The following is an 11,253-nucleotide window of genomic DNA, read 5'->3' as shown; positions in this document are numbered from 1 at the left end:
TAGAACACTTTACACGGGCCCAAGAGCATTTGGTGTAGAAGCCCACATGTTAAGCATGTTAGGGTTAAGAAATCGGTCATGATTGATTTGGTTCTGTTCTTTTGTACTTTAGGTAACCTGCCCGGAGAAAAGATGGTGACACCAGGATGGGAGGCCTAGCAAGGTGGTGCCAAGGCTGAGGCTTGGGTTCTCACCCACCTGCTGCATTTTGAACTGCTGCTCATTTTTCGTAGCAATCTGACGCCAGGGCTGCTTGACGAGAAGACGTTGGAGGCACGCTGCGTTCTTGCTTTAGTAGAGATTAGGGACCTACAATGACAAATGTAAATTGAAACTCACTGAATAAATGGACAAGAGAAAATTTCCTGGCACAATGTCCAGGCAAATGGATGTGTCATGCAAAAGGCGCCCCATCGGTGGCAGCGGTCTGAACTTCCCTCAGTCTCAGCAGGGTTGTATACGGGCTGTGGAGGTAGCAAGAGGGAGAACAGGGTATGGCTTTACGCTGTCAGGCCAAAGCCCTTGTGTCCTTAGCTGTATCCTGAAAGGAAGCCCTGCTGACTATGTGGGGTTGCGCTCCGGGGACTACATCCTCTCTGTGAATGACATCAACGTCTCCAAGGCATCACACGAAGATGTGGTCAAACTGATCGGACGCTGCTCTGGTGTTTTGAAACTAGTAATCGCTGAGGGAGAACGTCACAGGCGACACCACCAACGCTCTGCCGGCGGTCGTCACCATAGCAGCAACACAATGGCGGCATCCTACCTGGACTCATGCTCCAGTGATGATGAGTTGGATGGATTCTGTGATAACAGTGTTAACAATAACAACAACAGCAGGTCAGGCTGTGGAGCCCGTGGAGGCTGGTACAAACCCAAACTGGACACTAAGCAGCTGGGCATCAACCGGGCAGAGAAGGTGGTGGCAGAGCTGCAGTCTGGAGGAATTTTTAACATGATCTTTGAGAACTCCAGCCACTCCTCCAGCAGCTCAGACAAAGAGAGACCTGGAGTAAGTACGTCCTCGTCAAAGCCACGTCCACTGTCTGATTCCGAATTCCCAGCATATCGGAATTCCTCACGTTCCCAGAGCAACCCAAACCTGCTCTCTGAAGAGGAGATGGCCCAAGTTCTGAATGATGATTCGGTCTTCCTAGAATCAGACTTTCGGCATCTCCACCTTCAACACCATGAAGAGCAGGATGTTGATGATGGAGATGGTGGCGACTTGGGCCTAGAGCCCAGTGAGGGTATCCTCAATGTGGGAATGATTGTTGGCTATCTGGGCTCCATTGAGCTCGCCTCCACAGGCACAAATCTAGAAAGTGACAGTCTGCAGGCCATCAGAGGGAGCATGAGGCGCCTCCGGGCTGAGCAAAAGATTCATTCATTGGTCCTCATGAAGGTGCGAGTGGAGGTTTTTTTTCTTCTTCTTTTTTTTCCCTTGTGTTAATTTTAATGTGATTGTGTTATTATTGTTAACCATATTTTCCCTGGTATCAAGTTTGGTAACATGCATTAATTATATCCTACCAGGTTATGCATGACAGTGTGCGTCTGTGCAGTGACAGAGGTCAGGTCCTGGCCACCTATCCTGCAGAAAAACTAGCCTTCAGTGCATGTTGTCCCGATGACCGGCGATTCTTCGGACTGGTAACGATGCAAGCTACAGACGACCATGATGATAGGCACTTCAGCATTGCACGAGATGACGAGGGGAGTTTAAGGACTTCTTGTCATGTGTTTATTGTGGACCCAGATCTGTGTCACCACCAAGTAAGCGTTACAATTTAAACTGATGGGAAGGAAATATCTGCAGAATGTCTGTTTTTTTTGTTTTGTTTTTTAATGGCATGGGTAATATTACAACACAGTGATCAAGTACTCAAGAAGTTACTCATATATCTTAAATCTGGTGAACCTAATTTGTTCTAGTCGAAGCGATGGTTGTAAGCCAAAGATTTATTAGCAGCTACTTTTTCTGTATTGCATTAGGACAAACTCTCAGTAACTGTTACTTCCTCAGGTCCATCTGGGTGTTGCCAGGAGGTTTGGCTTTGAGTGTACCCCTGACCCAGACACAGGTGGCTGCTTGGAATTCCCACCCAGCTCTCAGCCTCTCCTCCAGTTTGTTTCTGTCCTTTACCGGGACATGGGAGACAACATCGAAGGGGTTCGCGCCCGTGCTTTCCATGACCCAGACAACGATGCCCAGCAAAACCACAGCACCAGTAGCAACAGCGATAGTGGGATTGGCAACTTTTTACCAGAGGAAAAGAGCAACAGAGTGCTTTTAGTTGACCTTGGAGGTCCTCCAAATCACAACCACGTCTCTGGGCCGCGCCACTGGGACAGCCCACCGTCATCGCAGCAGGCTTGGAGTCCCACTCTGGGAGCAGCAGCTTCTCATCCACCTCCTCCAACGCTGAGAAATGGCCATTATCGTAATGACCCCCACCTGGCTGATCTTCCTCACCCTCTCCCCTTATCTCACCCTGATGTCCCTGTCAGGCACTCACGAGGGGTCAACCCACACCACTACTCATCAGGGAAGCGGGGAGGAGCTGTTGGGGGAGGAGAATGGAGAGGGGCTGGAGGAGCAGTAGGGGTGGAACCGCAGAGGTGGCTACCAGTCCATGTGTTGAGAGACTGGCGTCAGCAGCACCACCACAGCCACCTCCAGGGCCTCAGCAGCGATCAGGAATCCTACGCAGAATCCACTGACGGATGGTCATCTGCCAACTGCAGCACCCTGCCCCCACCGATGAATAAGATCCCAGCCGACCGCTATCGCGCCCCGCTGGTGCCTGGAGACCACCTGCCACCACCTGGAGGGAGCCAGCCTCCACCTCTGTCACATCCCCACACCCACCGGCTGGCTGTTCAGAAAGATGAGTGGGCTAAGAAGTTATTTGGTACAGGAGACAGGGAGCGGACAGGAGCCGAGAGAAGTGAAAAAGAGAAGAAACGAGGAGGGAATGTCAAGGAGGGAGAGAAAAAGGTATGTTTTAAGAAAGTTTTAAAAGTATTACATTTAGTAAAATTCTGGATAAACAGTTATTTTGTGTAACTTTATTCATTTTATTTACATAACCAAATCCGTCATATAACTTTTTGATATTCCCTGAAGTGCTGTGTAGTGTCAGTTTGTAGGTTTTGGGAGAGTTGTGTTAAAACTGACCGCGAGATGAGAAGCCCAGTATGCAGCTGGCATCCCCCATCGCACATCTCTGTTGTTGAAATTTATTCTGTGTAGAGTCTGTTCAAAACGACAGTTTATTGAGGCTATAAATCCACGTGGGCATCGTTTTCTCAAGGCCTAGAATTTCACTCCTTCTGTGATCAAAGTATCATTTCACTTTGATACAAAACTTTTAACTTGTTTTGAAAGTCACTGGATAATTACAGCACCCAGCTGGCTCTATCCCTAGACTTAGTGCAAGTGGATTGATATGTTATTTATCCCTCACTGCTCCAGTATCAGATCATTTATTATGCATTAGCCAGATAGCTGCCTTCACCTGAAAACCACCTGTTTTCCACTGTAATGGCATTAACAGCATAACAGCAGAGCAGGTTTAAGGTTTAGTGAAGTAATTGTGTAGTATCCTCTTATCTATTTGGCATAATTTTAAAAATAGCTTGGTTGCATTGTTGTATGAAAATACACTTCCTGTTTTTATGGTTGGTATATATATATATATATATATATATATATATATATATATATATAGTAGATGGGCTGATCATTGTTTTCAGAAAATGACAAGGAAATGCAAAGAGGAAAAGGTACAATACTGCATATCCAGCCTGACTAGATTCCATAAGTACTAATCAGCTTGTGAACAGAAATGCTCATGCACGAATATAGAAAACAGCCACTTATGCCTGCCTACATCTACATGTTGCGTATTATTATATTAACGTACAGAAGATAGTTGTTTTGATACTAAAGGAGGCTGGGACTTCCTCCAACAGATATCTTAGAAAACAGTGTCCCAGGGACTCTAAGGGACAACCAGAGTAAGTGTTTAAGACAGAGGCAGGAAGGTGGATATGAACCATGTCCTCGGACTGGAGAAGCAGAGTTTTGGATACTGTGGTGATTATGGTAAGCCAAAAAACAAAACAAAAAACAAAACAGATACAGTTGTGTAAGACTGTTGTTGTTTTCATTTTTCTTGTTAACTATTGCATGTAACATAGTAAGGCGTTAACATTAATTGACTCTTAATATTTGACACATGGTGGCACTGTTTCACTAACTAAACCTCTGCAGACTTATTTTAGCTAAAATCGAGAAAAAAAAAAGAAAAATCAGTTCTTTTTAAAGTCTTTCACGACTTTTTGATAAAAATCTGTTCATCTATGATTATGATTGACTCAGTAACAGAAAATACTACTACAATAAGTTTGTGTTGGATTGTTAGATTTAAAAACAAACAGTTGAATATTGATAAATGTGACCTAGTGAGTGTACACGAATTAGAGCTTAAATGAAAAGCGAGCTGTTTGTTAAGGTAGAAAAGGACTGAAAAATATCAGTCAGTTTGCTGTTTACTATAATTCATAAACAAAACAATCTATATTTTGGGATGTTTTAGGTTTTTATTTTAAGCTCAAATTATACTTGTTCACATTGTTATTGTTTTTACAGGACATGTGTCTGGTTTTGCTTTTGTTATTTTTATGTTGATAGCAGTGCTGTTGTAAACATGAAGCGCATCTGTTTGTTTATGAGTGTGCGTATGAGGGAGAGGGCGTCAAGATCAGCTACGCAGATAAAGGCTGTGGATTTTCCACTAAAATTTAGTCGTTTCACATTCTCTTCTCTCTGGAAAGGCTCTGGCGCAACCACGCCCAAAACAACCACAGCACCAGTGAGTCAGATCGACACTTTATCATTTCCCTTTCAACCTAAATCTCAGCTTCTCCAAAAATCCCCCTTTTTGTTGGCTTTAAGCTCTCTTGCAGTTACAAGTGAAACTTGGATTAATCTCACTGGTTATACAGAGGTCCTGTGAGAATGATTGTGTCTGCATATGCCATTAAGTGTTCAAATCTGCATTGTCTGACACACATGCGCGCACACACACAAATGCAGAAGTGACTCAGTATCCAGGCAACACCACTGGTCATCGCATGATGAAATGCAGAGGAGACCTGCTCCTAAGCAGCCAGTCAGATTCTACCTGCATTTGAAGCCTGTCAGCACTGGCTAATTACTCATTAATCAACACAGGGCCACTGATTGTGTGCGTCCTCTTATAATACTAGAAAAGTAGACGGATGCAATTTGTAAGAGAAGAGAAAGAAGGCAGAATATTGTTGTTCTCAAAGGATTAAAGAGCAACAGTTGTTAAAAGGTTAATTGTACACTTGTGAAGGCAAAACAGCACTAATTTCCTCTCCTCTTTAACAGCACTCAGAGTGGTTACGTTATTGTCTAATGGCTTTGGATAATAAATGTTCACGACCCTGATGTGGTTATTTTTAGGCGGCAGTTTATGGCATAGTGCAACAGCTTGGCTGTTTTAACTTTATTCCACTAATTGGTGGGTTTCCAATGTAGTGTTCCTATGAACACTATACAATTTTAAGTATCCTTGGTATAATAAATACTACATGGAACTACACTTAGTAGGGATGTCAGTGAAATATGCTACAGTAAACTGCAAAAGCACATCATGCTGCTCAAGAGGAGTTCTGCTAGTACTGTTTGTGTGTACCTGCGTGTCTCTGTATTACCTCTGTGGCTGTGCATTTGACTCACATGCTCTCTGGTATTGCATGCAAAATCACAGGATTGCACACGCCTCCGTGTAACATGTGGAATTTAACATTTAGTTCAAAAACAGCAACCCGTGCATGTGCAGACACGGTTGGGTTTCTTAAACGTTCAATGACTGAGTGCCGATTTAGGGAGCCAAAAAACCCACTTTTTATTACTGTATGTAATATGGCAGTTTAGAATATGGTGTATGTTGGTAATACAAATGTTTTGTGCCCTTTTATAGTTATCATTAGTAGTGCTGAGCTCCTTAGGAAGGTTTAGTCCGTTATGACGGCTGGAACAACAGAGCTGAAATCACAGATATATTTTTACTGGATGAATGAAATCTAGAGTGCTGCATATTTTTTTTACATTTTATTTTAAAGTTTATATTGTTAAAGATAGTAAGAGTCAGGAAATATAGAAAGAAAATGTAGAAGACTGAGATGCAATGAGTAGGCCAACTAGCTGCAATCTGACCTGGAGATTTGGTGCTTAGGCCGTTAGTGCCCATGTGGTATGCAGCCTGCCCACTTATGCCTCAGGTCACATCATGGAAGGAATTTCAGTGAAATTTTCTGATTAACCCAATTAAAGTTCAGCCAAAAAACAAAGGAAATCTAATATTATTATATCATTCGGAAGATTTGATGTAAACTGTAGATAAACTGACATTCTTTCCCTTTTATCTTTGACAGAATACATATCATAGTTGGTTAACTAACAGATGATAATGATTACATACAGTAGTAATCTGTGATAATAATAATGATGATCTTTTTTTTTTTTTATTAAACTGTCCTCCAGTCACCTACAAAGTATATTTGCCATCTATCAACTGTGGTGAAATTTCTCATGAATAAGAATAGGACACTAGTGCTAATATTTCACCATTATTTGTGTGTCGTGTTAGGGTAAAAACCTGAATGGTTAGTCACTATATGAGCTCTGTTATTCTATAAGAGGTATTTTGTTGGCCTAGTTAGTGTCCACATGTTCTTTTCAAAGGAAAGGGTCACTGCACAGTGATACAAGGTTGTTCCGCTTGATCACCTTTACCCTACAATGAAACTGCTTGTTAATCTTAATGGGATGGTCTCTTGCAGGATGAGATTGCCCTCATCCCCCCCAAAAATGTGAGGGGTTACTTAATAGTTTGAGTTAAAAAATAGTAAATCATGATTTAATCTTTGTAGTCACCAAATTTCAACCCACTGGAAGATGTAACAAAAAACAAAACATAAAAAGAGTTGAGGGAGCATCTTTTTTTGAAGAATGGCGTTCATTTACATCAATAGAGCTCCAGAAACTCGACAGTGAATGTGAAGTGGTTGCAGAATGTGGTGGCAGACACAGACACTTTATTTTCATATGCATATAAGCCCTTGACTAGACCAAATACCAGAAAGTCTGGCTCCTCTGAAACAAAATATAAAGAAAAAAGAGGTGATTCAGGACTTTTGCTGAATAGTTTACAGATGACAAATATGAAGATAGTTTCCTTGAATGTGTACGTGTGCTTGTGATTGTGCCAGTTCACAATGAGGCTGTGAAGAAAGCCAGTCTATGTGTGCGTGCTGCTTTAGCCACTGGTGCTCTCATACTCTAAAGGAAATGCAGACTGATTGTCGTGTAGAGGACCCAAGTGCAAATATGTGGAGGTAGGCAATGATAAACTTAAAGTGAGCTGTTTATTATAAGCATGTTAGCAGTAATCCAAAAGACAAACAAAAGTCCAAAAGAGGAACACTATAAACTATAAAGAAACACTCTGACAAAGGGAATACAGCAACTACATATACACATAAGGGCGATTAGGGGAAGTGCAGACAGCTGGGAGAACGAGAAATGGTTTAACTGAATCACAAGAGATGAGACAAAGATGCAATCTAAAAGCAAAGCACAAGGAACAACTAACGCAGGAAATAAAGCAGGAAGTGCAAAACCTAAATGGGGAATACAGACACATGAACTTAAATACAAAGGACACAGGGTGATGGAACACTGAAACTCTAAAGCTGCTAGGAACTGAGAGCTAAAGCAAGTACAGTAAGAATGCACGAAGCAAATCTAAACGTTAAATAAACCAGGAAGCAGAATAGAATATTTAAATAAAGTTAGGCCTTGGTTGTTGTTAGGATTAGCGCTAACCCTTAACATCTCCACCGTAAGCTCGTCCTACGCACAGAGTGGAGCAGGCAGCGGTTACTGATGGCGAAAGAGTAAAACAAAGAGCAGCTTTTGTCAAAAATATGAGAATCAGTCATCCAAATAAACTCGTATTTTGCACTGCAATTACTCTTGAGTGCCAGCAATAGACCAGCCAAGTTTTAAGTAGATCTAATAAACAGTTGTTGAGATGGGGCAAGAACAGATGGACATGCTTACAAAGATTTTTTTAGTTAATAAAATGTCTACAATATGAATGTAAACTGATGGTGTGTTTCTTTTCTATCCAGGGCGGTCGTTTCCGAGGTTTGACCATGGGATTCCCACCTCTCCAGCAGCGCTCCTCAGCTAGGCGCTCCTTTGGACGCTCCAAACGTCTCAGCTTGGCCCGCTCCCTGGATGATCTTGAGGTAGCATATATACAACACACAATCTATATGCGTGGACCTTTTCCAACACAAGTGTACCAACAAGTAATGCACATTACTGCAATATTTAAGGTCAGACTGGCTACTGTGTTACTGTCATGTTTGAGGCTCAGGTGTTGCCTCTGTCTCTAGTAAGAGTAGCTCATGCACTCCATACATGCTCACATGATGCATCAAGCTGATACATCTTCTCATATCACCATGGCAACATAGACAGTAAAGAACAGAGCCATCTTTTGTACTCACTTGTTTTTATTAATTTTAAAAATGTAACACCACAAAGATGCATCGGTATATTTCAAATAAACATAAAGCAGAAACATTAATTTGTTCCCCTCCCTAAGAGAAAATAAGAGCCTGGTTCCATTACATTACATAAAAAAGTTAGAGGGATCTATAGTCAAAATAACACACACACCAGCAATCTCTAGCTTTTTACCACCTAAAAGTTTCCAGAGCTTCACCAAGTTCACAAGGAGTGTAAGTAAGGACACTTAGACCCCATCAAATTCTGATTGTATATGCTTTTTTTTAAATTGTTGATTCTGAAAGCTCTGATGGCCAGTAAGCAACAGAAGAAGATCTCTTTACATTTCTCCAAGAAAAAGAAATCAAGCTTCTGTTCTGTCATAGGGACAAGTTAATGATTTTCTTTTGTTTGTTTTCTTAAATATAAACTGCGAAAATAGCAGCACTGCTACACTGTTGCAAGAATTAGCCTTTTGCGCTTCTTTTAGCTTCAAGAAATGACCTAGTATCCAGTCATTTGAAAGCCATGAGTTTTGCCCAACAATATCCCTATTTACAGGATTTAATACAGAGAAAATCAGCAATTGCTATTTTTGGACTTAGATGGGAAAGATACAAAGACTTATTATTACTTGTATTAGGTTGTGTTCGTATAACTTAAGGTGGGATTTTATTATGAAATTCCATTTCTGGAAGCGAATCATAAAACTGTCCTGGTGATAACAGTGTAAAAGAGTGTTGCTGTCATCATGACTTGTCTCTACGTGTGTCTGCGTGAAGGTTGCCAAGACCACGGTAGAGTCCTGCTGCCTCCACCAAAATTCTTAACAGTAGCTTTGGCTCTAAGATAGAGATCAGAGGACAGCTTAATGTTTCCGCCGTTTAGTGGTGACTGGGGTACCGTGGGAGCAGATAAGCAAATCCCACACTGTTGCATCAGTGGTGATAGTTTTTTTTTAAACAGACATTTTTGGCATTTTTCCCTTTATTGGACAGCACAGTAGATGGCAACAGGAAGCATGGGAGAAAGAGGGAAAACGACTGGGAGTTAAATACCGCAGAGGTCCCGGGCCTGCAGTTAAGGTGGAGGACTTGTATTTTAAACAGTGAGACCATTATTTAGCTAAATTAAAGCTGCTGTGTGTGTGTGGTTTTTTTCTTTTTTTTTTTCTTTTTTTTTTAATGAGAAAAATCTTTTGAATGAATCGAATTCCTCAAAGCGAAAGTCTATTAGTAGACACTTGGAGCCTTCAAATTAACTTCACACTTTTATTATTCAGGTTCATTTCAAACTATATTTAATTTGCATTCGAAATGGAAAGTCCAAACGTCACCTACAGGCTCTTGAGAGCAGATTACGATGTAAAAACCATACACAATCAAGGATGATATTGGAAGCAGTGTAGAATTTCTGCTACTTGAGTTGGCAACTGTTGTATGAGCTTCACAGGGGTAGATGTCCCATTGCCAGAGCTTCCAATGGCAGGGCTCCTCTCTTCTTCTTTTTCTTCTTTTTCTTCTTCACCCCTTCATCCTCCCACTCTCTCTATTCCACCTTTTTCTTCCGGTCGTTAGGCCTTTTTCACTCGCTGCACATGCAGTAATGTCCACAAACAGAGAGGGCTTTGTGTTGTGTCGAGGGGGAAGGAGAGAGAGAGATTGGAGTGTGTGTGTGTGTGTATGTGTGTGTTTGTGTGGTGACGATGGTGGGGGGTAATGGGGTTCTAAGTGTTAGCCTGCACTTCTAACGAGCTCTGATGAGCAACAAGCTGACATTCCCCTCGTTAGTGCGGCCTCAACACAAAAGCACACACACATACAAATGCACACACAAATGCACAGTGTATATACACACATGCAGGAAGAGCTGTGCATGAAAATACACAAACAAATGCCAGCTTTAAATCGGTGACACACAAGCATATTTACACACACACACACACACACACACACACAACTATCAGAGATCTTGTTAGATGTGCTGCTCGAGCTGCTTTCAGACTGTGTGAGCAGGCGCGTTTGTGGCTCGTTTAGCAGAAATAAAAGACAGAGTTTGAGGCTCGTTTCGTATTCATCTGTCAGGGGGAGAAATATGATTTTACTAGTGTCATTTGTCCATTTGTTTGTCTGCCAGTAAAGAATGTGATTAAGCTTGGCAGAGAGGTGGATGAAAGACGAACAGTTTTGGTGCAGCTCTGGATCACCTTCTTTAACATTGGGAGAACTGCTATTGGTGGAAACCTGCAGTCTGCCTCTTAGTTCCCTTCTTGTCTTGTGACAGATCTGATTCTAGAGCCTAACTATTACGCAGTCGCGCAGCACCCACACACAAGTTGCAGACTTCAGTGTGTCAGGCTCCTAGTGGGACTTTAGTTAGGCATTTAACTTCTTTGTCTTCTTAGACATATACAGATACGCTCACACACATACAGACGCTAAAGAACGTGTTGAATAGTACACACAGACCTTTGTTTCAGAATACTAATGTTTAAAACCACAGAGAGCTATTTTAGAGACCATCACCAACCAAGAAAAAAAGAGCTACCTAACTCTAACTGAGTCAACCATTTCAAAGCAAACACATCATTTTTAACTGGTCCTGGAGGTTTGAAATCTGCAGTGTACTCGATT

At 41.8% G+C, this 11,253-nt stretch overlaps 1 protein-coding gene across 8 annotated transcripts in view; it reads left to right on the top strand.

Annotated features, from left to right (window-relative positions):
- The window catches only part of rgs12b (regulator of G protein signaling 12b), a 44,092-nt gene that overhangs the window by 1,063 nt on the left and 31,776 nt on the right, over positions 1–11,253 (top strand). For all 8 annotated transcript variants that reach the window (XM_080302705.1, XM_026169954.2, XM_080302704.1 and 5 more), the window contains exons 2-5: positions 113–1,408; positions 1,540–1,779; positions 2,030–3,004; positions 8,236–8,355. In XM_080302705.1, coding sequence (XP_080158831.1) covers positions 347–1,408; positions 1,540–1,779; positions 2,030–3,004; positions 8,236–8,355 — 2,397 coding nt within the window. In that variant the 5' untranslated portion in view covers positions 113–346. The remainder of the gene's footprint in view (positions 1–112; positions 1,409–1,539; positions 1,780–2,029; positions 3,005–8,235; positions 8,356–11,253) is intronic.

The sequence above is a fragment of the Astatotilapia calliptera genome, chromosome 6 (genome assembly GCF_964374335.1).
Source record: "Astatotilapia calliptera chromosome 6, fAstCal68.1, whole genome shotgun sequence".
Lineage (NCBI taxonomy): Eukaryota > Metazoa > Chordata > Actinopteri > Cichliformes > Cichlidae > Astatotilapia > Astatotilapia calliptera.
The sequence above is the reverse complement of the archived record's forward strand: the minus strand, read 5'-3'. Positions and strand labels throughout refer to the sequence as shown.